The following is a 27,331-nucleotide window of genomic DNA, read 5'->3' as shown; positions in this document are numbered from 1 at the left end:
ATTCCCAAAGTCTTTTCAAATCTTCAGGTTTTTTTGTTTGTTTTTTGTTTTTTGTTTTGGGATGGCTGGCTGGCTGACTGAATGAATGACTATCCTTCCTCCATACTCAGGATGCCTCTTTTTAGCCGGTCTGGAGGGCAGAGGTAGAATGAAAAAAGCCTGAGGAGGGGAGGGAAGATTGCAGTAGGTTGAGGAGAGGGCTTAAGAAGATCTGGATTAGAGGAAGTGAGGGAAGCTGCCGACGCTGATTGTTTTCTGAGGGTAGAGAGTCACCGGCTGAACGTGAGTTGAAGAGCAAGAAGTCTAGGCGTCGGGGGCGGGGCCTCCAGGGCGGAGGCGGGGCCCGGGGAGGCGGGGCCTTGTACGAGGGTGGGGCCGGAGGGTGAGCGTTGCCCCGGAGGAGAGGCGGGCCTGCGAGCGGGTTGCTGGGAGCGTCGAGCTGCTGTTGCTGCGGCGGCGGCGGTGGAAAATGGCTGCCGCGGAGGCGGTGGACACTCAGCTGATGCTCGGAGTCGGCCTGATCGGTGAGGACGAAGGCTCCCTGCCCCGCAGGCCCGCGCCCCAGTTCCGCCTCCGCCTCCGCCTGGGCTGGGGTGGTCTCTGCTCCCGCGGCCTCCGGCGCCGCCCGCGGTGAGGAGGTCGCGGTCCCCTCTGTTGGGCCTGGGCCGGGGGCTGCGGGGCCCGGCCTCCTCGGCGCGGGGACTCGGTCAGTAGCCCTGGGCCCGTCCGTCTGCGGTCTCGCGTGGGACCCGCTCGGGCCGGGCAGCGGGGCGGAGGGGCCCCGGGCCTCCTCCCGGACGCCCGGTGCTGCAAACGAGCCCGGACATCGAGGGTGACCGAGCTCCGGCGGCTGCAAGGGGGCCGCTGCACAGGCGGGGCGGGGGCTGGGCGGAGAGCGGTCGAGGGCCGCGCAGCTGGGAGGCTGCGGGGCCGACCTCGGAGCTTCGGGGAGCCACGCGTGACTGCCTGCCCTGCACCGGGCTGGCCCGGATTATGTGGGTTGAGCGGTTCGAGTCTCGGTGGCTAACTGTGCCAGCCCGAGTACTGAGCGTTATGCACGAATTACCTCCCGTTAGACTTCTACCACGGCTCCGGGGGGTGTAGGTCATGTTTGATGGCCACATTTTGGAGAAGCAGATGGAAGCCCAGAGTGCCATTTGTGCCGGACGCACGCTAGGAAGTGGTGGAGCCAGGTTTGGGACCCTTGCAGCCTAGCCACGGAGCCGCAACTCGTACCAGTGGAGGAACCCTGCATCATAAGATAAAGCTCATGCACGTAGCCGGAGTGTCCACATAATCTCATATGGTGGGGTCCCGGTTAGTTTTGAGGAAATAGTGGTTGAGGAAGTACGTTGGGATCTTTGGGTGTGCCTGAGCCGAGTGCAGTGTTTCAGGGTTGGGTGTTTCAAGGAACCATTCATCCCATAGGCTGCAGCGAGCACCCGGTTGCTTGAATGACTGTCGGTTCCCTGCGTGCCATTGTCCTTTGAAATAATATTCTATTGAGATTTTTTCAAACACCTAAACATTCTGTTCCTCTAATGTAGAAGAACATTGCTTGCGTTTAGCAAAACTGTCTATATTTTCAGTGTCTCAAAGGAGTGCATTTATCTGGGAATGGCTTCCTGTATTTATTTCTGGTGTGATTTTTAAAACAAAACCTAATTATTTCAGGCATCTTAGTCCTACTTGAAGGTACTTCTGAATGAGGTTGGGTTAAATTCTGACTTTATCTGGTAACAGCAAAGATGAAGATGACTTATAATCATTTTAAATTCAGCAGGTTTTGTATTTTTCATGTGGACACGGATTTAAAAGGGATTTGCTTCAATATAACGGTGGGGGAGGGAGCGCCTGGGTGGCTCAGTTGGTTGGGCGGCTGCCTTCGGCTGGGGTCATGATCCTGGACTCCCAGGATCGAGTCCCACATCCGGCTCCCTGCTCAGCAGGGAGTCTGCTTCTCCCTCTGACCCTCCCCCCTCTCATATGGTCACTCTCTCTCTCAAATAAATAAATAAAATCTTCTAAAAAAATAATAATGGTGGGGGAGAGCTCTCTCTCCCTCTTATGAAACGAGGAGGAGCCAGGTGTGTGTAGTTGCTGGCACTGAATGATGGAGATGGGGGAATTCATTTTTTAAAATTCTCTTTTCTAAATGCTTGGTATTTTTCATAATAAAATTGTTTTTTAAAACCTATAGAGTAGATCAAAATCTGCATCCTTCCTGCTATATGTGCAATAACTGTTTTTCTGAAGTTTGGCTACATTATTGAGGTGTTCACTTTGATGATGAAACTACATACATGACGGCATAACCATTATTATTATTATTACTATTTTAAATACAGAATTTGCACAAGCAGTAACGTTTCACCATTTTCTTCATCCGCAGTTTTGTTTTTAACAAACCCTTCCTATGTATTTATTAAAGATCCTTCTCAATAGATAAAAATATAATGATGAGTTTATGAGAATTTGTGTGGGAGGGGAAGGGTAAAGGGGAAAACCTCTACCAAAGCTGTAAGGCTAAATATTCATTCATGATTTGTTATAAAAGCTTTTTACTCAGGTGGCCTAAAACTCAAGATCAGGAGAGCTAGATAATTTGACCAGTAGAGGTAGGTGGGAATTTGGGGTCACACGTGCTCCGGGATGCTTTGTAAAATGGGATGTTAAAACTGATTCCACTAAGTGCTTCTGAGTAACCAATCAATTCACTTCCTTGCTGCTGTTTGACATTCTCACAGTGACCATCTTTCCACCGTAGAAAAGGACACAAATGGAGAAGTTCTGTGGGTGTGGTGTTATCCTTCCACGACAGCTACTTTAAGGAATTTACTGCTGAGAAAATGCTGCCTTACAGATGAGAGCAAACTTCTCCATCCCTTCGTCTTTGGTCAGTACAGAAGAACATGGTTTTATATCACAACAATCGAAGTTCCAGATTCTTCAGTTTTGATAAAGGTATGACTGCATAAAGGTCAAACAACCAAAAATAATTAACATGATGTCACATTATTCCAGTCACTCTTAGCTTTTGACATTATCATTCACATACGCTTTTGAAAAATACTAAACATGATTTTCATTGGGAATGTTCCCTTTCAGGTTTCACTCATTTATTCTATAAACTTTTGTTGGTGTATATTATATGACTGACCCTGTGGTTGGTATAGTGAAGCCCTTTCCAGGTTATACTCTTTTGGAGTAGAAATGTAGAAGAACTTTAAAAGTCATGACTCTGATTAATAAAAGTGGAAAGAAGCATTTTTCTATAGTTAAAAACTATTTTAAAGGATAAAATTATCCTTGGCATAATTAAGAAAACTTGTTTCATTTGTGGATGGTAAGGATATATTAAGAATAGAAAGGAGAATTAAGGAAACTCATGTATTCGGTAAGCTTTTTGTGTGTGTCATTTGATACGAACAGTATCAGTGTGACATGTTGAAAACCAGTATGTGGTCATTGTGGGCTTTCCTAATCCCAAGCGACCAGCACTTTTTTTTCAAAGAAAAGAAATATTAGAAAGTGGCTAAACTCCTGGCGTGTTCCTAGGTGGGAACTTCCTTTACCTTCCAGGGCTGCTTTTATAACCAAGAACCAGACTATATGAAGCATGTCCAAGATACCAGTTTAAATGTAAGGAATTACATTTAAAATAACAGGAAGGCAACTATTTAAAACTGCTAGAGGTTTGGGGCGCCTGGGTGGCTTAGTCGGTTAAGTGTCTGATTCTTGATTTTGGCTTAGGTCATGATCTCAGGGTCCTGAGATCGAGCCCCAGGGCAGGCTCCACGCTCAGCAGGGAGTCTGCTTCTCTCCCTCTGCCACAGCACCCCCCCCCACATGCGCATTCTCTCTCTCTCAAAATAAATAAATAAAATCTTTAAAAAAATAAAGAATTCTAGAGGTTTAAGATGAAACAGATTCATAACTAGAAAATGTAAATTGCAAAAAAGATAGTTTTCATTGTGTTATAAAAGCTTTGGTTTAGGGGTGCCTGGGCGGCTCAGTTGTTGAGCGTCTGCCTTGGGCTCAGGTCGTGATCCCGGGATCCTGGGATCGAGTCCCACGTTGGGCTCCCTGCTGGGCGGGAAGCCTGCTTCTCCCTCTCCCACTCCCCCTGCTTGTGTTCCCTCTCTCGCTGTGTCTCTCTCTGTCAAATAAATAAATAAAATCTTAAAAAAAAAAAAGCTTTGGTTTATGTTCATTAAGTTCTTGCTGAGAGGTCTTAATGTATCCTCAAGTAGATTTATCTATGTTTTGCCTGTAGTCTGCCAAACAATAGCAACATTGATTTCAAATCTGTTCTTCAGATTTGAAAAATAGCAAGATGTAGAGATAGTTCTTACACTTCAAAATATGCTTTCTAAAAATCATATTACTCATAATGAATAATTTTGTTAAATTCATAAATTTCTTAAATGCTTTACTTTTTATAATGTTCTGAATTTTGTCCCATTAATGGAAATAATAGGTATATATTAGCAGAAATTTATGTGTATAATAATAGAGGCATATAGATAAATGAAGCTTCTTGTAATAGTCCTTTAGACTATATGGCATTCTACAGAGAATTGACTATTTCAGGAACTGTGTGATTTTTTTTTAAGATTTTATTTCTTTGAGAGGAGAGAGAGAGCACGAGAAGGGGGAGGGGCAGAGGCAGAGGGAGAAACAGGCTCCTGCTGAGCAAGGAGCCTAATGCAGGACTCAATCCCAGGACCCTGGGATCATGACCTGAGCCAAAGGCAGACGCTTAACCAACTAAACCACCCAGGCACCCCAAGGAACTGTGTGATTTTTACTGTATGTATTTTTGTTTTCTATCCTTCTGTTTCATTAATTAATAGCTGATAAATTGGTAGGTCTAATAGCATTTCTAATTCTGCTTTGATGAGGTTAGGGGACTTGAAATGAAAACTCACATTTTTGATACTTGAAATATATTTGCATTTTTAAAAAATTTTAACTCTGAAAGTATTACATTCTTATCTAGGAAGTTAAATATTTATGTATATATAAGTATATGTCATTTATATGCATGTGTATATAAGCATAAAAGTATAAAGAAGCAAGTGAAAACTTGGTTACATTTTGATCTTTTCCTTTTAATGCCGGTCTGTCTTGTACAGAGGTTTGCTAGAATATAGTAATAAAAATTAAATCTGTGAAAGTGTCTTTAAAAAGTATACTTTTTTGTTTCTTTTGGACAGGTGACTCATTTTTCTATTGTTCTGACCGCCAAAGATTTTAACCCAGAGAAATATGCCGCCTTCACTAGGATATTGTGTAGGTCTGTATGAAAACTGTATTAAATGCTATCATACAAAAATGAAGATCTTATCCAATAGTTACATAGCAGATTTCTACACCAAGGAAGCAAATTTCAGCCCTCTGCCTCCCCACCTTAATCTTTACTTGCCCTCCAGAAACTGTTTTGTAAAGAGGAACTTTCTCTTCTGCTTTGATGACACTTCTCCTCTTATTTGGGAAAATGGTGGAAGGGAGGAGAAAAAGCAGTTTACACAACTATTGCAGTTTCTGGGGATTTTGAGTCACTTGCCACTTTTGGTCTGCTGCTTCTACTCACTTCCAATTTAGAACTTTCCTTAGCAGGATGGATAAGTTTAAAAGTGCTGGTGAAGTGATAAGCTGGTTCATAGGTGTCAAAGTCTGTGTGTGGGAGTCATTTTGGGGAAAATTAACAGGCATTTTGAATTATGCTAAAGCACAGGAAAATATTTCTTAGCTGGAATGCTGAGAAGCTGAGAATCTGATGAATTGGTTAATTGTGATTCGGGTAAACTTTAGTTTCATTCCAGCTATTGAAAAAATTATGTAAAATATACCAATCTGCTTTCTTGCCTTGGTAAGTATAAGCAGTAGAGTTAATGAAATCTTTCTTATATGTTACGGACATTGGTTTTTCCTTAATCAGGGCTTTGAGAGGTTTTGTTTTTTTTAATATTGTTCTCACTAGATAGACTTGTAATTCTAATGTTACGTATTACAACCTCAGCCCTCAGGCTTATGCCCAATAAGTAGTTTTGGGGTGGGGGGTAAAGGGGGTTGTTTTTGTTTTTCTCACTATAAGCCTGATAAATGGTTGCTTTTTTTTTGTTTTTTTTTGCCATTTTTGTGTATGAACATTCATATATACATATCTATAGCGGAAGTCTACTTTCTCATTACTTAAGGGTTTCAGGTAGGTTATATTTTGACAAAATGAAGTTTTACTGGTTTTGCAGCCAGCTATGATAAGAGAGGCTTCTTGCTCTCATAAGTTCCAGGTATATAGTGCACTGTGGGACACAAACAGTTGTCTGCTACTGTCGCACTGACACAAAAGGAGATTATTATCGTTAAGAAGAGACACCGTCTAGAAGCCATGAGCTAAAAACACCGCAAAGTTGTTTTTGAACAAACACGGGACTCTCATTTCATTGGATTGGGTCAAGGTTAGGTTACCCAATGAATTCACTGGGAAATATCCGGGGGCCCAGACTGTAAGGTTGCTTTAGACCCCACTTCCTGCCCAAGAGGAAGCCCGAGGGGTTCCTCACCTTCTGTAGCGCCGTGGCATTGTTGCATTCTGGACGCTTCTCCTGTCACAGTTTAGGAGAAATGAGGACTCAAAGCTATTGGCAGCCACCTCCTCTGCCCCCCACCCCTTACTGCACTTGCCCTCGCCTGTGTTCATACCCACACACTCCTGCACGCACACATGCACACACACGTACACACACATGCACACACACTTACCTCACTAACGTGACTGTGTGCACAGGCGCATAGACCAACACTTTTCAGTGATGCTGAGGTTACCATGGAGGGGCTCCCTTCCATCTCTGGGGAGAGGAGCGGGCAGCATGCCTTCTACAGTTTGCTGCTCGCAGTGGCCGTGGGAAGCCCACATGAAGGGGTTCATTCCCTGTGTGGGGTCCAGGTCATTTGCCATGACCCCCTTCATCTTCTCGTCCCTCCAGCTGGTGGCCGTGGCAGAGAACCTGGGTTGCCTGCACACGGAGTCAGTTGTCCGTGCCTGGTGTGGCAGCCTGCGGCCGGCCCATCTGAATAAGCTCCCCTCAGTTGCACTTTGTGGTTTTCCTACAGAATGATTTTGGGGGAATTCCTCCCTCTGTTCAGTATTTCATGGCCCAGGTTGTCAGGGAAAAAGTAGTCTTACCCTATTACTCTTCCTATGTTTCTCTTCTCCATTACTGCATATGGTTATCTATTTCACAGTTTTAATGGTGTGTTGTTTGTTTGGTGGTTGTAATGTAAGCACGTAGTAAAAAATTACAAACAATACAGAAAGATATACAATGAAAACTAAGTCCCTTCTTTCCCCTATTCTCAACCTCCAAATGGAGACATTTTCTCCATATAGAAACGTGTGTATGAGTTCATGGGTTTGATTATCTTATATGTATATGATAGCTTACCATATTCATTGTTCTCTACCTTTTTTTTCTCAATTTCTCAAAAAACACAATGATTGACAAAATTTGGTTAGTAGTTAAAACACTTGCTTTTCTTCACTTAATGTACAATAAATATGATTTTCAGTTTGATCTGTTTTAAACCATGATTTTATTTTCTTTCCAGTTTTCTATCCCTTTAGCTACTAAAAGACCCAAGTAGGCCCAGTCCTGCTTCTCAGGCACAATTTAGATTTAGTTATTCACAGGAAGAGATTTTAGGGGAACTGATTTTAGGGACTGATTTCACATATGAGCTATAAATGCAGCCAGTTTCCTGTCAGCATTTTCTGGAACTTGATGATGAATATATCTAGAGTGCATTTATCACCAGAAACTTAAAAGAGTTTGGTTTCTTAATTATCTAAATATAGCTACCTCTGGTAACTCTGATAATAAATATAGGTTCTATAATTAGTGCTTTCTCTGTGAACAACGCAAAACTCCTTCCTTGTCAAAGGAAGTCCCAGCAATAAGATAGAGTTGTTTCGACTAGAAACTATTTGTGAACGTAAGATATACAGAGAGATAAGTATGCCATATTTTTAAGAATAATGGGGCCTCAGAGAGTCCACAGCTCATTCTCCTGCCTGAGTGGACGATAGCAGACTTCCCCAGATGTAACGAGAAAGCCACCTTCCAGGAATTGTTGAAGGTCTCTCGAGTGGTTATTTTTTTGATACACTTTCAAATTAAATTCTAGAAGTAGTCATATCATGAAAAGATTCAGGCATTCAGAAGTGTATTAGAAAGTTGACTTAGATTTTGTAGTAAGGACCCATACGTAGCCTTGGTTTGCATTGCTCCGTGTGGTTCATGCTGAATAAAAGCTTGGTTGCTTTTTGTCTTTTCTTACAGAATGTACCTGAAACATGGGAGCCCAGTTAAAATGATGGAGAGTTACATTGCAGTTCTCACAAAGGGGATATGCCAGAGTGAAGAAAATGGCTCTTTCCTTAGTAAGGATTTTGATGCCCGAAAGGCCTATCTTGCAGGCTCCATCAAAGGTAAAAAAAAAAAAAAAAAAGGCACAGAACAAAAACCCATCCCAGATAGTTCCATCCCAATAACAGTAATATCCCCAAGCCAGGGCAATCCTCATTAGACTGATATTCCATCTTCCTGTATACTTTCATCTATGTAATATTTATTTGTTAAACAGGAGGGTAATTCAGCTTCTACATTGCCTTATTTGATTAGAATTCTATTTAGGAAAGCAGGTTTTTTTGGTGGTCCTTTCCATAGGATTCTGACAGTTAATATAGAAATGTTCTTTCACAGGTAAGCTGAATCTCACGGCTTGAGTCTCCACTGACTTCCACAGTTTTTCTTTCCTTACATTTTAGTAGTTACTTCTTCCATGTGGAGAGCTCCAGCCCCTGACCCAGCGTTCTTAACTCCCCACCTTTCTCTCCTAGCTGGAACATCCCAAATGGCAGTACAGGGCCGAGCCACAGACTTCAAGGTCCTTAAAAGGGAGGAGAGGGGAGCTCGGAGGGTCATGCTAGCTGTCATTCTCGTCCTCCCACAATTCTGTGTTTGCTCTTGATCCTACTGTTTTATACCGTTTCGAAGCATCCCTGTTGGAGTGTTAGGTTTGTCCAGCTATCTCAAAAGGACCTAAGTCATGACGTGTGTATGTGTGTGGGGTGGGGGAGGGTGTCGGTGAACTTTTTTTTAAAACGTAAGGATTTTTCATGACAGAAAGATGCTGGTTCCCTTCCTGTCATTTATTCTACTTTCCTGTGGCTCTGGCTTCATCTCTGCATCCAGCACAGAATCCCTTGGGGGGCAGGTTGAGGCTGCTATAGCATCCATCCTAGGGAGCAGATAGGGATTTCTATGCCCATCAAGGGCATGAGGTACTTCTTTTCTTTGTTCTCTGTATTGAAAATATTTCTGTATTCTGTATATAGAAAAGAATCTCTGGAAATACAAAAAATCCTTTCTAATAACAATGTTATTATTTAATGCAGTAATATTTTAATTTCTTGTGTTTTAAGATATTGTATCTCAGTTTGGAATGGAAACTGTTATCTTACACACAGCGCTGATGCTAAAGAAAAGAATTGTTGTCTATCACCCCAAAATAGAAGCTGTCCAGGAGTTCACCAGGTATTGTCTCTGGTCATTAAAAAGTGGAGGCTTTGTTGGCAGCCATTATGGGTCAATCTGTGTTCCTTTGTGCTCTGTTCTGTTGCACATTTGGTATAAATAGAATGTGTTAGGCTGTGGGTGAAATGCCATTTTGGTCTAATGTGTCAGGTGAGATTTAGTAGTTCGAGGCCACTGAATTTAGGCAGATTCTTCTTTAAATTTAGAAGTATGAATACTTTAGAGCAGGGAGTTTAACCGTTTCCTTGCCAGACAGTAAATATTTTAGGCTTGTAGGCCATAGGTTCTCTGTCCCAACCACCCAAGTGCATATGTAAATGAATGAGCACGTCTGTGTTCTGGTTACAACACAAACAGCCAATCCATGGTCACAGTTTCCTGACCCCTGTTTTAAATCATTCATTCATTTTTTCCACTTTTACCACAGACTCTTTCTTCTTTTTCTTTTTCTTTTTTAAGATTTATTTATTTGAGAGAAAGAGAGCACATATGCGCAGGTGGGAGGAAGAGGGACAAGCAGACTCCACACTGAGCGTGGAGCCCACTATGGGACTCAATCCCAGGACCCTGGGATCGTGACCTGAGCAGAAGGCAGATGCTTAACCGACTGAGCTACCCAGGCGCCCCTAAAACATTGCATTACTTTAACTTGAAGCCTGGAGGTTTTGGCACGTTTAGCTTTCGTTCTCCCCTCTGTTTCTGATAGCCAGTTTCCTCCTGGGGAAGAAGAGGAAGGAGGGTGGGCTGAGTCAGGTGCGGGCCGGCAACCATTTGAGTTCTTGCCTTAATTCCCTAGGACTCTGCCTGCCCTGGTGTGGCATCGACAGGACTGGACCATACTTCATTCCTATGTGCACCTGGATGCCGATGAGCTGGAAGCCCTGCAGATGTGCCCAGGTAGGTGACAGCATCTCAGGGGACGAGAGCCTTGGCTTTATCCAGGGTTGTTGTTGGTTTGGGGGAGTATTTTTGCATTCCTAAAGGGAATAATGATTTATTATTTCTTTGGTAAATGCAACCAGTTCTTTTTCCTTAAAAGAATTATTTTTAATTTTTAAAAATATTGCAGTAAAATATCCATAGTACAAAATTTACCATCATAATCATCTTTAAGTATATAATTCAGAGGCACTAAGTACATTTCACTTTGTTGTACAACCATCACCAAAATACGATTTATTTTTAATTTGTAAAGTTTCCCTGTCAGTGATTTGACTTAGACTTTATTTTGAGCCTTTGCATATTTTTTCTCAAAGGAAAAATAAAATTATTTTTTAATGACGTTATTGTACTTGTATAAAAATTTTTAATGGTAAGATTCTGAGAATAGGGCACCTGGGTGTCTTAGTCGGTTAAGCGGCTGCCTTCGGCTCAGGTCATGATCCCAGGGTCCTGGGATCGAGTCCCACATCGGGCTCCTTGCTCAGCAGAGAGCCTGCTTCTCCCCTGCCTGCCGTTCCCCCTGCCCGCTGCTTGTGTTTGCTCTCTGTCTCCCTCTCTTGCTCTCTCTCTGTCAAATAAATAAAATCTTCAAACAAACAAAAAAAAGATTCTGAGAATAAAAACAGTATTATTTATATCTGTAGGAATTCTAATATTGTGGTGACATAGTCTTTTGTTTTTGTTTCTTTAAATTTAAGGTTATTATGCCCTTTATACTTTTATGGTCTTAAAAGATTCTTTCATAAAGTGATAACGATAATGATAGGTGATAGGGGCTTTTGTTGTTGCTTTTTCAATTATGAAAAATTTCTTACATATAAACCAAAATGCAATATTTATGCAGGTTATAAAAAAATTAAAAGAACACTCACAGACTCACCAGAGATGAAAAAGTAGAATACTATCTGTACTTTGAAGCATCTCATGTGCCTTCCCATCTCATTCCTCACTCCCTTCCTCTAGCCCCGTACATAGAAACACATATCTCTAAATAATATATTGTTTAGTTTTACTAAACTAACTTTATATATGTGGATTCATGATATATGAATTCTTCTGTGGCCTATGTTTTGGTTTTTGTTTTATTTTTGCTTAACAATATTTTTGTAGGATTTTGTATTTTCATGTGGCTATTTGTAGTCTCGTTCATTTTTGCTGCTGTATAGGATCCCATTAAGTGATATACCATAGTTTATTCACTCGGACTTTTTTCCTTATTCTTATTTATTTATTTATAAGATTTATTTATCTATTTCAGAGAGAGAGGGAGGGGGAGAGAGAGAGAGAGCAAGTGGGGGGTGGAGAGGGGCAGAGGGAGAGAATCTCAAGCAGACTCCCCACTGAGTGTGGAGCCCGATGCAGGGCTCAGTCCCAGGACCCTGAGATTATGACCTGAGCCTAAATCAAGAGTCAGTCACTCAGTGGACTGAGCCACCCAGGCGCCCCTCTCATTTTTCACTTTTAAAACAGTGCTGCTACGGGCATTCTTTTTTTTTTTTTTTAAGATTTTATTTATTTATTTGAGAGAGAGACACAGCGAGAGAGGAAACACAAGCAGGGGGAGTGGGAGAGGGAGAAGCAGGCTCCCCGCCGAGCAGGGAGGCCAATGCGGGGCTCGATCCCAGGACCCTGGGATCATGACCTGAGCCGAAGGCAGACGCTTAACGACTGAGCCACCCAGGCGTCCCTGCTACAGGCATTCTTATTATGGGTCTCTTGGTGCACACATGTAAGACTTTCTCTAGGTCATACGTCAGGAAGTAGAATGTCTGGGTTATAAGGCAAGCAGATTCTCAAGCTGCAAGGTAATGGCAAATGTTTTCCTCAGAAATTGTACCAATTTACCCTCTTACCAGTGTAGGAGAGGTCCCATTGCTTCATGTCCTCAACAACACTTGGTTACTGTCAAACTTTAAAATGTTGGCCAACTGGGGTGCCTGGGTGGCTATTAGTTTCAGGTATACAAAGTAGTAATTTGACAATTATATCCATTATGAAACATTCACCATAATAAATTTACTCACCATCTGTCACCCTATTAAGTTATTACAGTATTATTGACTATATTCCCTATGCTGTACTTTTCATCCCTGTGACTTATTTTATAACTGGAAGTTTGTACCTCTTCATCTCATTCACCCATTTTGCCCATCCCCTTACTCTAGAAATCCTAATTTTAATGTGCTGGAATTTATTAAACTTTTTTGTTATGACTTTAGTTTTTATATTTTGTGTAAGAAAATCTTTATACCAAGGGTAGAAGCATATTTTGTAAAAATTTAGAAAGTGTTTTTTCTTCCCCATTTAAGTCTTTAACGTACCTAGAACTAGTTTTTTTGTAGTGAGTTTGGGATTTTTTTTTCCCAGTTGGAAAGCCAGTTGGCCCAGGACTACTTAGTGAGTGGGGTACTCTTTTCTCCGGTAATCAGTATCATTTCTGTCAAATATCATATTTTCTCATGTGAGTGAGTCTGTGTCTGGCTGGCCTGCAGTTAAATTTTTGTTTCTGTTGCTGTTATTTTTTAAATGTTTTCTTTTGGTAAAGTAAAACTTTAGCATTGATAAATTGGTCCTCAAAAAAATTTTTTTTTGTTTTTAATTGTACTGCTGAGTGAAATCTGAAAAATCTGGTAGCTGTTATTTTAGCATCAGTTCCAAACGTCTGCTAATTCTTGAGTTGCCCTGATTCCTTGAGCATTTATTGTTTCTTCTTCCTTTTTTTTTAATTTCTTAAAAAAAATTTTTTTTTTATTAATACAGTATTTATTTGTCTTTCCTCTGTCACACCCTGAGCCAACCACTTTCCCCAGGCTGCCTGGGGAGGTATAGGAAAAGGAACACACAGGGCAGACGAGACTCGGGAGAAAGACCTATGGGAGGTGGAGACGGCTCCTTCACCTGGTGAAGAGGATGAGAAAGGCCACCATCAGGCACAAGAGCCCCATGGCCTCTGAGAGGGCAAAGTCCAGAATGGTGTAGGAGAGGAGCTGTTGCTTCAGAGAGGGATTCCTGGCATAACCAATGATGAGGCTCCCAAACACAGTCCCAATTCCAGCCCCAGAGCCAGCCACCCCTACCGTGGCAGCCCCAGCCCCAATGAACTTGGCTGCTATATCGACGTCCCTTGCAATGGCGCTGGTTTGGAAGCTGCGGCTAGGAATAAGTGAGGTCAGGGGATGTGGGGCTGCCAAGCCGCTGAGGCTCTCATCTGTCGGTGTCTCTGGTGGTTTTCGCACCACTGCAGACAGTGATGGGCTCAACAGCTGAGAGGTGCCCCGACCAAGAAGGGGGTGGAGACAAACTTGGCACAGGCGGACATTTTCAGGGGCTGAGGGGCTGTGGCAGGAGAGCTGCTCCCAGTGCAGAGAAGACAGAGAGTCCTTGAGCATTAATTGTATCAGATCTGAGACCGGTGAAGGATGATGCTGCTCCCAGCATGCTGTCCCTGAGAAAGCCGGGTGTTTGGCTATGGTTTCTTAGAGACAAAGACCTAAACGGGGACCACTGGTCCATAGAACCCTTGCTGCCTCGGCCTTGGCATCATTCTTTTTTTTTTTTTCTTCCAAAGATTTTATTTATATGACAGAGAGAGACAGCGAGAACAGGAACACAAGCAGTGGGAGTGGGAGAGGGAGAAGCAGGCCTCCCGCTGAGCAGGGAGAGCCCGATGTGGGACTCGATCCCAGGACCCCGGGACCATGACCTGAGCCGAAGGCAGACGCCCAACGACTGAGCCACCCAGGTGCCCCTTGGCATCATTCTTGACCTGAATAGCAATGACTGAAAAGTAAATGCCTTCTTCCTTGACACTAAAATCTAGTTTGGGGTCATTTAGAGTTGTATGAGCTTCTTCAGGCAACTGACAATAGTGAAGTCTTAAGAAATGCCGGGGCACCTGGGTGGCTCAGTTTGTTAAACGACTGCCTTCGGCTCAGGTCATGATCCCAGGGTTCTGGGATCGAGCCCCACATTGGGCTTCCTGCTCGGCCGGAAGCCTGCTTCTCCCTCTCCCACTCCCCCTGCTTGTGTTCCCTCTCTCGCTGTCTCTCTCTCTCTCAATTAAATAAATAAATAAAATCTTTAAAAAAAAAAAAAAAAAGAAATGCCCAGGGTACAGCTGATGTACCCTGAATAAAACAGTGAAGAAAAGCACCTGATGAGCTTTTTTTTTAAGATTTTATTTATTTATTTGAGACAGAGAAAGAGAGAGAGAGAGCACAAGAGGGGGGACCGGGAGAGGGAGAAGCAGACTCCCTGCTGAGCAGGGAGCCCGATGTGGGACTCGATCCCGGGACTCCAGGATCATGACCTGAGCCAAAGGCAGTCGCTTAACCAACTGAGCCACCCAGGCGCCCCTGATGAGCTTCTAGATTCAATTCTCTTTTGATACATTCACAATAGGATTTGTTCCTACTCCAGTAATGTTGGTCATCTATGTAATGCAGGTTACATCGCTGGATTTGTGGACTTGGAGGTGAGCAATAGATCAGACCTCTATGACGTGTTTGTGAATCTGGCAGATAGTGAGATTACCATTGCTCCACTTGCAAAAGGTTCGTTCTCTGTTCTGTTGTTGATACAAAATGTCATCAAGCAGTTGTACTTTTTAAAAATACTTAATTGTTAAACATTTTAATTCCAGTGTAGTTAACATACAGTGTCATGTTAGTTTCAGGTGTACAGTGTAGTGACTCAGCAGTTCAATATGTTACTGCTCATCAAGATAAGTGTACTCTTAATCTCCTTCACCTGTTTCCCCCATTCCCCCTGCCTACCTCAAGCAGTTCTGTTTTTTAGGCTGATTCTCTAAAACTGGTATTCGAGGGCCTGCTTAGCATGCTGTGCTGAAACTGTAGGGATTTTTCTGTGTCTAGGGCACGATGTTTATTCTTATGGGTCTCGCCATGGTAGTAATACATTCGGGGTGCTTAGGCCGTACAGTATATGTTAATAAGATAGCCTCTTTATCTTGTTTCTCCAGGTCTCTGTTTAAACAAGCTGTATTAGGGATCTCTTGCTGCATAACAGATCACTTCTAAACTTAGTGATTTAAAACAGCAAATACTGGTTATCTCAGTTTCAGGACTGACTTAGCTGAGAGGTCCTTGACTGAGGATTCAGTCAAGATAACTGCCAGTGCTGCAGTCCTCCGGAGGCTCGACTTCTGAGTTAACTCACGTGGCTTTAGCAGGAGGCCTCACCACGTGGGCCTCTCCGTAGAGCAGCTCGAATGTTCTCATGACACAACAGCTGGCTTCCCCAAGAGCGAATGGTCCGAGAGACAGAAAGACCACGGTGCCTTCCATGACTCGCTCTCAGAAGTCATACGCCAGTTCCTCCATGTTCTGTTTGTGAGAAGGAAGTCATTAAGTCCAGTCCACACTTAAGAGAGGGGAAGTATGCTGCCCCCCGCCCTCGAAGGACAGAGGATCAAAACAGGTGTAGAAGTTGAGCAGCGCACAAGGGCTGAACATGACTCCTGTGTGGAAAATCTTTTTGAAAGATGTGTCAGTAAGCACAGGGGAGTGGAGGTCATGGCCTTTTGTAAAGCCAAAGTGGATAAGAAACTAGTGGTGGCCCGGGCCACTTAAACTGCTGAAGCATTAGGACCAGAAGGGGTGGCCATCTCCCTGCTGCCTGGGGTTTCTCCGGGTCTATAAAGTGGGCCCATCTCAGCCAGCATTATGCGAATGGAGTTTGGTCCTTAGAGTGACAACAGAAATGTTTTTATTTTGAACATGAGGTATAAATCGTGATTATGCTCACCTCCTAGCACATCGTCCTACTTGGGCTCAGTAATAAGATGGAAATGCGGGAGGTTGTCAGTTGGTTGTTTTGGAAGTTCCTTCTGTGTGGTTGTTTACCTTTTCAAGTAGACAGCATGGTTTTTATTATGTAAACTTGTAAATATTCACATAACATGTGCTTGATCTCACCAGAGGCCATGACAATGGGCAAACTACACAAAGAAATTGGCCAGCTCATTGTTCAGTCTGCAGAAGATCCGGAGAAATCAGACAGCCAAGTTGTACAGGTAAGTCGTCAGTCCTCCGACTTCCTGAGAGTCCTGAAACGGTGTAGCTGGGCGGGCTGTGGCAGGGCTGCATGGTGGCCGGGGGGCAGAAGCTCAGACGAGGCTCTGTGGGACGGCCCTGCTGAAGATGAGCAGGTGGGGGGCACCATAGCCAAAGAGTTATCAGGCTCTGGGAACAGATATATACAGGGGGCTGGTGCTGAAGGCCAGCGTTTGTAGTGAGAAGTGTCACCCCCCAGTGGTCTGGAATGCTTTTCTGGGCCGCCAGTGCATTCTGTGCTCCTAGCAGAATTTTTGTGGAGGAACGCATTGTAGAGAGAAGGTTGCTGCTGAGCAGGGGAATTTAGAGAGAGTGTCTTAATCTAGCTTTGATGTATTGTGTTCAGAACATCAGTAAGCATATAATCAGATCCCTGCCAAAGTGGGCAGCCTCTGGGATCACACCCCGCAGGGCTGGCTGCCTGTGGGGTCTACTTGCCTCTGGGGTTTACCTGTCAAGCTGACCCCGGTGTCCACATGGACCCGCCCCTCTCCCCTTGCCAGATTGGGATAGTCAGAGAGTTTATTTAAGCCTCTCCACGTGGTGATAAAGCCCCTCCTCTGCACTGCAGCCTGCCCAGTCTCCTCTCCTGTCTGCTGTCTTTTTGCATTGCGCCCGGTCCCAGCTCTTTGCTCCTCTCCCGGGATACACTTCCAGCCCGGCCTCTCCCAGGCCCTGGCTCATCTAGACCCTCGTGTCATCCCATGGGGGCCAGAGGCCATTGTCTGCACTTGTGCCACCTGGGGGGGCCCCTCTGCTAAGCATGCCCTACTCACCTGTTTGGACCTGGCTCTTTTCTCCATTTATTCATTCATTTACCCGGAAGATATTTATTGAACACTATTTGTCCGGCATTGGGCAAGGGATACTGTGGGGAGCAAGTCCCCTGCCTTCATGTCTTGTATTTAGTGGAGTAGATGAATAGAAAATAGTGTAAATGCCAGATCATTGTGAGCCATGATAAATGCTGTGATAGAACAAGAAGTCAAGGTAGAGAATGTTAGAGAAGGACTCAGACAGCTCTCTGAGGAGGGAGCCTCTGAGCTAACAGATGAGAGAAGCCACGGCTTTGATGGGAACCCACCAGCAGCACTGTTCTTTCTGTTCAGTGCTGGTGGCCCATCCAGCTCTGGCCAGGAAGAGTGGGTGGGTCTTGTCCTAAGGACCTGAACACTGAGACTCTTTCTTTCCGTGTGGATCGTCATTGGCAATCCATCCCTCTGTCAACATTTGGGTAAAAAATTGACTTCTTTTTTTTAAGATTTGTTTGGGAGAGAGAGTGTGAGTGAGTGGGGGGGAGGGGCAGACTCCCCTCTGATCGGAGAGCCTGATGTGGAGCTCAATCTCAGGACCCATGAGATCATGACCTGAGCCAAAACTAAGAGTCGGGCCCTTAACCAGCCACCCTGGCGCCCCAAAACATTGACTCTTTACAATGTTGGTTAACTATGTAAGTATGAGTTTTGAATTACTGTTTTTCATGGACTAAAAGTGATACATAGGTGACTCTGTATAATGTACGAAGAAAGTGCCTGGCATATTGTAGGGGTTTGAAAATATTTGAATGAATGAATGATGTCAGCAAACCAAGAAAAAGACATGATTTAGTGTCAGCTCTGGTGACTCCTCAGCCATGCAAAGTGCTGTCAGTCAGTAGGAGGAATAAAGCCCATGTGACAGGTGCTGGGTTACTCACCCCAGGCAGAAAAGGACTTCGGGAGGAGATCTGTTCTAAAAATAGCAGGGTTCCTCAAAAAGTTAAACACAGGATTACCATAGATCCAGCAATTCTCCTGGATATATATGAGAGAGAATTGAAAATAGGGACTCAAGTATTTACACCCATGTTCATAGCAGCACTATTCACAATAGCCAAAAGGTAAAAAGTAACCCAAATGTCCATCAGTGGATGAATGGATAAACAAAATGTGCCTAGAGTAGGATATTATTCAGCCTTAAAAAGGAATGAAGTTCTAACTTGTGCTACAACATGGACGAACCTTGAAAACATTGTGCTAAGTGAGAGAAGCCAGACACAAAAGGACAAATACTGTGTGATATCACTTATATGAGGTACCTAGAATAAGCAAATTCATCAAGGCAAAAAGTAGAATGCTGGTTACCAGGGGTTGGAGACGGGGATGGGGAGTTACTGTTTAATGGGTACAAAGTTTAGGACGATGAAAAAGGTTCTGGAAATGGATAGTAGTCATAAAACTCTGTGAATGTACTTAATGCTGCTGAATCATACACTTAAAAATGGCTAAAATGGCAAAAACAGGACACTGGTTTTTCTAAGTTGTTTTAAAAAAGTTTCAGTTTTCCTAATTTATAGTCTGATAAACTTAAAAAATAGCAGGAAGAATTTTCTTCGAATGCAACGATTCATAATTTTTGATGCTAACAAATGGCATATTTTCCTGTTCCATTAAAGGATATTTCCCTAAAAACGAGAGAAATCTTCACCAACCTGGAACCATTTTCAGAAGTTTCTGGTGATGGAGAAAAGCTAGTTCTCAATTTTGAGGCCCTAAAGCAAAGACGATTTCCACCAGCAACAGAAAACTTCCTTTACCATCTAGCGGCAGCTGAGCAGATGCTGAAAATCTGACTGTGACGGTGTATCACTGATGAATGATAGAAAGCTCTCTCACCACGATTATCCACTAACTATGTAAAATACTGAAAATAACAATGAAAATGTTATATTTTTAATGATTTAATTGAAAGTATTGCGATTTGACCTGAAAAAGCCCTGAAACACATATGAAAACCCTTTCTCTTTTTCTCCTGATTGGTTTCCTGCCTGCGCTCAGTGTTGGACAAAGTGCTGTAACCACCATAAATAACATTAGCAATGGCGTGGCGTCCTGGAGTAAGAGAGAAAAAGCTCTGCCAAGTTCTTGTGCAAATCACAGCAAACCCAAAAGCCTTCATTATTATAAGTTCCAGTTGTCTCATTGCGTAGCCACCAACTAACAGTTTATTTTCAGAAAGCTGCCTGAAATTTTGCTTTATATTCTTCTAGGAAGAACTTTTATTCCTCATGAGGAACTCTACTTTCTGAGCCAAACTAAGTTTTCTGCAGAACAGTCTAGAAGATCATTCAGAAAAGATCCTGCAGTTGCACTTTCTTGTAAAAGAAAAGAATTTTTTTTTCTTGGCCTTTGAACATTTTTGCCTATGAGGATTTTGCATAAATTTTATACTTGAGTAGACAACTTTAACAATCCATATTTATACTGTCGCAGAGGTAAGCATCTGGCCAACGTAAGCCACTAGGACTCTTTCATTAACCCTGTTGCTGGCAATGTTCTTTTGAAAAAGATGCCAGTCCTTATATGGTGGAGTAAAATAAGAAGCCCATTTTGGATGTAAATATGTAAGTGGGACAGCATCTTTCTGTAATTGCCAAGGCCAAGACCAGAGAGTGTCTTCAGACTTCCGTAATTTGACCACATATGAAGGTAACTGTTCTTGTTCAGGTTATGTATCTTTTTCATAGTTGGAGACCTAAAAGTCACAAAATAAGCATGGAGGTCTAAATTATGTATTTGTTATTTTATTCTATGTACTCAAATTAGTTACGAAAGGTTATTTTACACTCACTACTGTTGTCCTTAGAAATCTTACCTACCCAGAAAAATGTTTGTAAAAAAATCTTTATTAGATCTTTTATTCTTTGTGTTAGACATTTGTTGAGTAAAAATAAAAAATAGCCTTTTTCCCTCCCTCCTTGGGTGGGGGCAGGAGAGGATGTGGAATGAGGTGATGTTTCTAAGGCAAACAATTGAAAATTAAATCTGCACTTTATGAAAACGAATATGAACATCTTTATCTCCCTCATTTTTTGTATTGCTATATCAGCTAATGATCAACGTTGTTAAAATTACAGATTATGATGCAGAAATAAAATGGAAATACTTTGATACTCTGTAAGTTTTAGGCAGCTGAAGAATTGTGCCCTCTTTCTGTAATTCTCCCCACTTCGAACAAAAGATAAAACCCTTTTGTCAATGCAGATGTACTGGGGAGTTCTTACAAGACCTGTTTGAAAGTCAAGGGGTTCAGGCTCCCTTCTCCCACCCCTGGCTCGCCCCCTGCTCTCCCTGCCCTCGCCCTTCTCCCTCCCCCACTTCCTAGGGCTGGCACTTCAGTGTCTTCTTTGAAAAGATGCTCTCGCATTTCTACTCTGTCACCTGTTAGTGGCCAAGCCTCCACCTGGGGCCTTTGTATGAGTGTTGTTCTTTAATTTTGTTTAGTGTACGCCTGTGGCTATACTGAGCCATCTGGTAGAACTTTTTTTTTTTTTTTAAGTAGGCTCCAAGCCCAGCATGGAGCTCAACGCGGGGCTTGAACTCACCACCCTGAGATCAAGACCTGAGCTGAGATCAAGAGTCAGACGCTTAACCGACTGAGCCACCCAGGCGCCCTGGTAGAATTTTTTTTTTTTTTTTTTTTTACTGATTTTTTGTTCTTGTAGGCTGTTGTGAAACCCTTCTAACCAAATTTGAAGATAACCTGTGGGACCCTGAAAGCCACAGATAGATTCCTTGACGATTTGGGGCAGGGTATGTTGGAAACATCCTCCAGTACGCCGACGTTTGGGTGCCTGCCGTGTCGTGCACGGTGTTGTATCCTGGGCCTTCCCTGATGCCCAGACACACTTCCTGCTCTCGAGGCACAGTTTACGGGGGCGCAGGGACAACAAGCAGGCTCTTCTGCTGCGGTGTGGCGAGTGCTAGACACGGTATGAGTGCTATGGGAGCACACAGAAGGGGCACCGAATTCAGTACTGTGAATCCTGGAAGGCTTCCTGGAGGGAGTGATGCCTAAGTTAGACCTGATGCATAAGCAAGAGTTAGCCTGGCAGGGAACAGCTGATATGAAGGTCCAGGAAGGAAAGACCATACCATAGTCCATATGAGGAACGGGGTATTGGTCCAGAGTGAGGAAAAGGAGTGGCAAGAGATGAGTGAGGTTAAGGCTTTTGCCTGGCAGGGAATCTGGACTTGAACTGATGCACTGGAAAGCCGGCTAAGGCTTTTACGCAGGTGTTTGTCAGAGCAGGCTGGGGCATGGATTGGAGGAGCCAGAGAAGATGAGAGAGGAATACCAGCAGGGGATGCTGTTGCCCTGGGCAGGCTTGGGAAAGGGGCTTAGAGACCCGACACCTTGGGGTCAGCTGTGAAAGGCCTCGGGAGGGGAGGAGTAAGGGGGACACCAGTGCTCTTGGGTGATGTTACGTGGCGGTGCCATTTTCTGAGATTGGGAGGAAAAGATGGTCTCAAGTGGCTTTGTGGATGGCGGAGCGCCCGGTGCAGCAGGACGAGGGCCTGTGGCTCAGGGGAGCAAGCCCAGGACTGGGTCTGAGCACCCAGCAGAGTGGCGGTGGGGCCCGGAGGAGGGCAGTTTTAGCAGAGTGGAAGGCGGGGTGGAAACGGTGAGGGGAGACAGTCTGTGACCAAGTTTGGCTCTCGAAGGATGTTTGCTTGTTTAATAAGGCTGGTGAGTCACGTAGTTCAAATGTGACTGCGAAGGAGGGAGGAGGCCCGGCAGCTGCAGAACCAGGCCCTGAGGGAATCCGGCCGGAGGGGGCCCAGAGCCGAGGGCACAGCTGGCCTTGCAAGGAGGCCTCTGAAGGACACTGTGAAATGACTAATAAACTTACCAAAAGTTGAGTGTTCGAAAAAATCAAGAAGGGTCCACCATGCCCAGGGCCCGGGCATTCCATTGATGGCCCATCTCAAGGTAACAGGAACCTCTGGTGAGCGCTGAAGGCCTCTGAGCCCCAGAGCCACCCTATCTCCCTCCTCAGCTTCCTCCCGTTCTGGACTGCTTAACATCTCTGCCCTCAGCCACCCACCTCCTCTCTCTCCTCACTGGCCAATGACCCTGCCTCCTTCACGGTGAAAACCAAAACAACTGGCCAGCACCAGAACCTCCTGGCACCAAATCTGCGGGCCTCTTTTGGTAAGTTTATTAGTCATTTCACAGTGTCCTTCAGAGGCTGATGAACACATAGAAAATGGACTCTTCTATCAGCCGTTCTTTCTGCAGCCCCATGGGGGTGGGTCAGACAGAACGGCCTCTCCTTTCTCTTCTCTCCTTCCATCCAGGCTCGAAAGCCCAGGCAGCAGCCTTGAAAGGGCCATGGCCTGTGTCATTGGAAGGCAACCTGTGGGCGCAGACGCCTTGGGTGCCAGACCTGCTGCAGAGTTCTCCGATCGGACAGCTCGAGCAGAGAGGAAGGTGTTCAAGCCGGAACCAAACAAATTCACCGAAAACACATCCTTACACCCCTCTGTTATAGAAGAGTTCTGTTTCTTCTGTTGCAGACTGAATTTCCTTTTCAAGTTCACTGCACTGTATCTGAAAAACAAAGTCAAACTCTTCATATTTTTTTGTTTTAGAACTTTCCTTGCCTCTAAAGTTTAAAAAATTCCGAAAGCATCTGTTTCCCAGTCCCACTTTTTTCAGTGATGTCCAATCGACAGCACAACACATGACTTCCGAAACACTTTGTTATGGAGAATTTTAAATATAAACAAATGCAGAAAGAATGTAATGAACCCTCATATACTCATCACTCCGGTTTATTAACAATCTGCCAGTGTTCTTTCATCCAGCATACCCAGCTTGGAGGTATTTTCTGGAGTATCTGAAGGCAACTCTCAGATCTGCCATTTTACCTACAAATACTTCAGTGGGAAATTCCGAAAGATAAAGACTTTGTTATGTAACTGCTCTGCTGTCATCACACCTAACAAAATCAACAACAGTCCCCTAATACCCAGCACGTTCCTAGCCTAGCAAGGGGGCGGAAGTACTAGCTGAGAGTGGCAGGCAGGGGCGGCTTAGCGGAAAAGGAGTTTTGCAGGGGGACAAGCTTCCCCGTTAAGGTCCTTGAGTTTCCAGACCAGAAGGTCGCTGCAGCCTGTGGTATGTCTGAGAAGAATATCCCGGTCTTGGGCAGGGGCCTGTTGGCCTTGGGATTTCTCGACAAGCAGAGCTGGCCACCCTAGGCCAGACAAGGAGGCAGGGCCCCCACTGGCTCAGGACCACCATTCAGCCACCTCTGGGTCCACCTTGGATCAACAAGGTATTTTCAAGGTCCAGCAAATGCTAAGACTTCCTTGGGTGTTGGTGGGGAGAGGCTCGAGAGGCGAGATGGACTCCATTTCCTGCCTCTACTCTGGCCCGAGAGCCCCTTCAAGCCTTGCAGGACCCACCTGCTGCCTTCAGAGTACAGCCTGCTTCCTCGGCCTGGCCGTGCACGTCCTGCCATCCGGCCCCAAGCATCCTGCCAGTCACGCTTAGCCACATGTGCCCAGCTACACTGGACTCCTCAGCTCTCCTATACCCCCACTTGGAATGCCCTCTTCCCTCCCCAATCTCTGTTCAAATCCATCCATGTCCAAAGCTTCCCGCTTCCATGCAGCCTTCCTGGATCAGCTGGCAATTCTCTTCTTTCCCTAATTTCCCCACAGCCTTTCAGTCATGTTTACTTTCTAGCAGATAAGCATTATTTCCATATGTGACGCATTACCCTTTCTGCAAAAACCTGTAGCATCTGCCCCACCTGCTCTCTTCTATGGCCTCAGAATTTTAAGTAGGTCCAGAATAAGACCTCATTCCCCAGCTTCCCTTGCAGTAAGGCTTTGACCACATGACTACACTCTGGCCAATGCACCAGAAGTAGAAGTGCCACCTGGCCAAGTGGAATGAGGAAGGTGCCATCTTGCACCTTGAAGGTGGGGCCCAACCCTAGGGATGGTGGCCTGCTGAGCTGGAAGGAATTAGACCCCTGGGGACTCCATGACACATAGCTTCCTTACTGGGCTGGCTACCTCACTGTAGAGAGCAAGATGGAGTCTCTCACGTCAAATGGGAGCCTGTGAGGCAATGACGCAAGCAATTAAAGGTACGAGGCTAAACATACCAGCTACGAGGTATCGTGGGGACCAGCATCAGCTGACACCCCAGAACCGGTAACAAGCAGAAGCAGAGGAGGTCTGCAGGGGCCCAGGACCGAATGAATCCATCCATCCACCCATTCATTTATTTGAGAAAGAGCGCGTGAACAGGAGGTGGGGGGCAGAGGGAAAGAATCTTAAGCAGGCTCCACGCCCAGCACTGGGCTTGATCTCACAAGTCAGAAGCTTAACCGACTGAGCCACCCAGGCGCCTCCCAATTAAATCCCTTTTAAAAGGGGAGAATTTTTGCAGCAAGCTGTTAGACTCTTCAAACGTGACCCCTCTATGTCTGACCACTTAAAGGCATCTGCTGCCGAAGGCCCTGCCAGATCTCCGAACAGAACCGAGGTCCTTCCCTGCTTGAAGGTCAGAAGCAGCAAGTGCCGAGGAGCTGACCCGGACCAGACCGGGGCCTCATGTCAACTGCGCGCCCACAAGTCGCCTTGGCGTTTGGTTCGTTAGCTTCCTACACCCTTCTGTTATCTTGTTTGTTGTGTGGCTTGTCTTACGTTCTGCTCGGTGCCCTGTGTAAGAAGCCAAGTTTTATCACCTGGTGAAATGTCAATGAGCTTGGAATCCTGAACCTGCTTTATCATTGTGATTAACTTTGCTTTATGACTCAATCAAGCTGACGTGGAAAGGCACACCTCGTGTGTGCACCTGCGTGGCGTGCTCATAGACACGCAAGCTTCTATGTGAAGGAGAAATACACCTTCACCTTGTTGAGGTCACTGTTATTCTGATCTCAGTTCCAACCAAATGTAATCCTAGTTAATACAGAGCCCTTTCTTCCCTCCCCCCTGGCTACTGGCATTGAACCTAAACCACACATACGGGTGCCCCCCCGGGTCCCTTTCTCTTCACTTCCCCCCCCAGTCTGAATGCTCACAGGTTCTAACTTGTCCAATTCAACTCTGTCTCTCTAACCGACTAGCATGGACTTACTCCAACTCCCCCATCACCTCCAGCCAGAAAACTTCTACAGCCCCCTAACTGTCCTCCCAGCCTCCAGGACTGGCCCCACCGACAACCTGGCAGCCAAAGGGTGGTATTTCTGAAATGCAACCTGACTAAGCCACTCCCCCCTCGAAACCTCTCCTTCATCATCTCCATATAAAGTTTTTTTTTTTTTTTTTTAAAGATTTTATTTATTTATTTGAGAGAGAGAATGAGAGCGGGCACATGAGAGGGGGGAGGGCCAGAGGGAGAAGCAGACTCCCTGCCGAGCAGGGAGCCCGATGCGGGACTCGATCCTGGGACTCCAGGATCATGACCTGAGCTGAAGGCAGTCGCTTAACCAACTGAGCCACCCAGGCGCCCTCCATATAAAGTTCTATCACCGTGGGGGGCCTGTGAGGTCCTTCACCAGCTGGCCCCGCCACTCCACAGCTGCATGCCCCACAGGGGAATCTCATCTTCTCCCATGCCCCTGGCTCATCATCTGTAAAATGGGAAAATGAAACGTTGTCGTGAAGACGAGCGACTGCTTGGCAGAGCCCCCAGGACACAGAAGGTGCTGGACAAACAGAAGTTACACTTGTTAACCTGCCCTGCCACTGCCCCCAGCCCCCGACTATCGACGCTGCCTCCGTCATGCCCACACCGCCCCGGTGCGTGTCTGTGTCCCCTGCAATCCCACTGTGTCTGCGGCTACCTGTGTGTGGGGGTCTCTCCCTCACTGGCCACAGTGAGGGTCTCCCTCACGACCCAAACACATGCATTCAGCCCTGTCACTTTAAGTCTAGTGGCCGCCTGACTCGAGGAGGCTGGTGAGAGTGGCGGTGGTAAAGCGGAGAGGGTTGCTCTGGCCACCGGCAGGCTGTCCTGGATCTCGCCTTTCCGTAAGAAGGGTGACCTCGTGCCACAGAAAGCAGCCACGAGCCAAGGACCCAAATGCTATCACAGAGTAAGGAACCGAGTTACTCCTAACATCGCAAAAGTGAATCCCACGATCCATGATGACATGTACAAGACAAACCAGAACGAGACCCAATTACCTAACAACAAACTCGTTGATTCTAGATTCTGACTCCCCCATGCCAGCAAAGGGAGCTCTGCAAAAGATTCTTCCCTTGGACTTCTTAAAGCACACCACCCCCACCCTCAGCCAGGTCAGGATTCCTGGGCTCTGTGGTTCCTCCTCCCCCTAGGTCCCCAAATCAAAGCCCGTGGTGGCCACATGCCATTGCTTTCTCAGAGCTACTCAAGGGCAAGACCCTGTTTACTCATGGCTGACCCCAGCACCTCGTTTCCGGTCCGCCAGGGGAGGCCCTCTGTAAGTGTGTGGACTGAATCCAAGAGCCCGGGGGGTAGCCAGATCAAGGAAGCAGGGCAGCAGGAATTCCCCCAAGATTTAAAGACTTTTGTCAATGACCTAACCTGCAGATCAGCCACCTGCTCCACTCCTGAGTACCAAGGCAATCCAAAATAAGTACTCGCAAAAGGGTTCACTGTTACCGTAATCTTACTGTGACAAACCATGTCCTAATAGGTGGGCCTGGGACGGTTAAAAATATTTTCTAACATTTTGGGGCGCCTGGGTGGCTCAGTCATTAAGCGTCTGCCTTCGGCTCGGGTCATGATCCCGGGGTCCTGGGATCGAGCCCCGCATCGGGCTCCCTGCTCGACAGGAAGCCTGCTTCTCCCCCTCCCACTCCCCCTGCTTGTGTTCCCTCTCTCGCTGTGTCTCTCTCTGTCAAATAAATAAATAAAATCTTAAAAAATATATATATATAT

The 27,331-nt window shown here is 45.3% G+C and overlaps 2 protein-coding genes and 1 pseudogene across 6 annotated transcripts in view; 1 reads left to right on the top strand and 2 right to left on the bottom strand.

The window, feature by feature from the left end:
- The first annotated feature begins 377 nt into the window (after positions 1–377).
- Positions 378–20,441, top strand: DENND10 (DENN domain containing 10). 2 transcript variants are annotated; one of them, XM_006736292.3, is made up of 9 exons: positions 378–524; positions 2,768–2,964; positions 5,220–5,299; positions 8,346–8,494; positions 9,491–9,602; positions 10,399–10,499; positions 14,990–15,097; positions 16,484–16,578; positions 19,053–20,441. In XM_006736292.3, exons 1-9 carry the CDS (start codon positions 470–472, stop codon positions 19,227–19,229), a joined length of 1,074 nt encoding a protein of 357 aa, XP_006736355.1. In that variant the 5' UTR covers positions 378–469; the 3' UTR covers positions 19,230–20,441. The 2 variants fall into 2 exon arrangements, with proteins under 2 accessions (XP_006736355.1, XP_030887044.1); XM_031031184.2 differs by lacking the exons at positions 378–524; positions 5,220–5,299 and having other exon boundaries at positions 2,823–2,964.
- On the bottom strand, positions 13,134–14,066 carry LOC102735773 (ATP synthase F(0) complex subunit C2, mitochondrial pseudogene; annotated as a pseudogene).
- The window catches only part of SFXN4 (sideroflexin 4), an 83,704-nt gene continuing 75,686 nt past the window's right edge, over positions 19,314–27,331 (bottom strand). For 3 of the 4 annotated variants that reach the window (XM_081823418.1, XM_081823420.1, XM_081823417.1), the window contains one exon: positions 19,314–22,990. In XM_081823418.1, the coding sequence (XP_081679544.1) occupies positions 22,913–22,990 (78 nt within the window). In that variant the 3' untranslated portion in view covers positions 19,314–22,912. Of the gene's footprint in view, positions 26,037–27,331 lie in introns of all 4 variants that reach the window. The other variant, XM_081823419.1, reaches the window with a different exon arrangement.

Source organism: Leptonychotes weddellii, chromosome 6, assembly GCF_054177405.1.
Source record: "Leptonychotes weddellii isolate Sample4059 chromosome 6, ASM5417740v2, whole genome shotgun sequence".
Lineage (NCBI taxonomy): Eukaryota > Metazoa > Chordata > Mammalia > Carnivora > Phocidae > Leptonychotes > Leptonychotes weddellii.
This window is presented reverse-complemented; position numbering and strand designations above follow the sequence as displayed.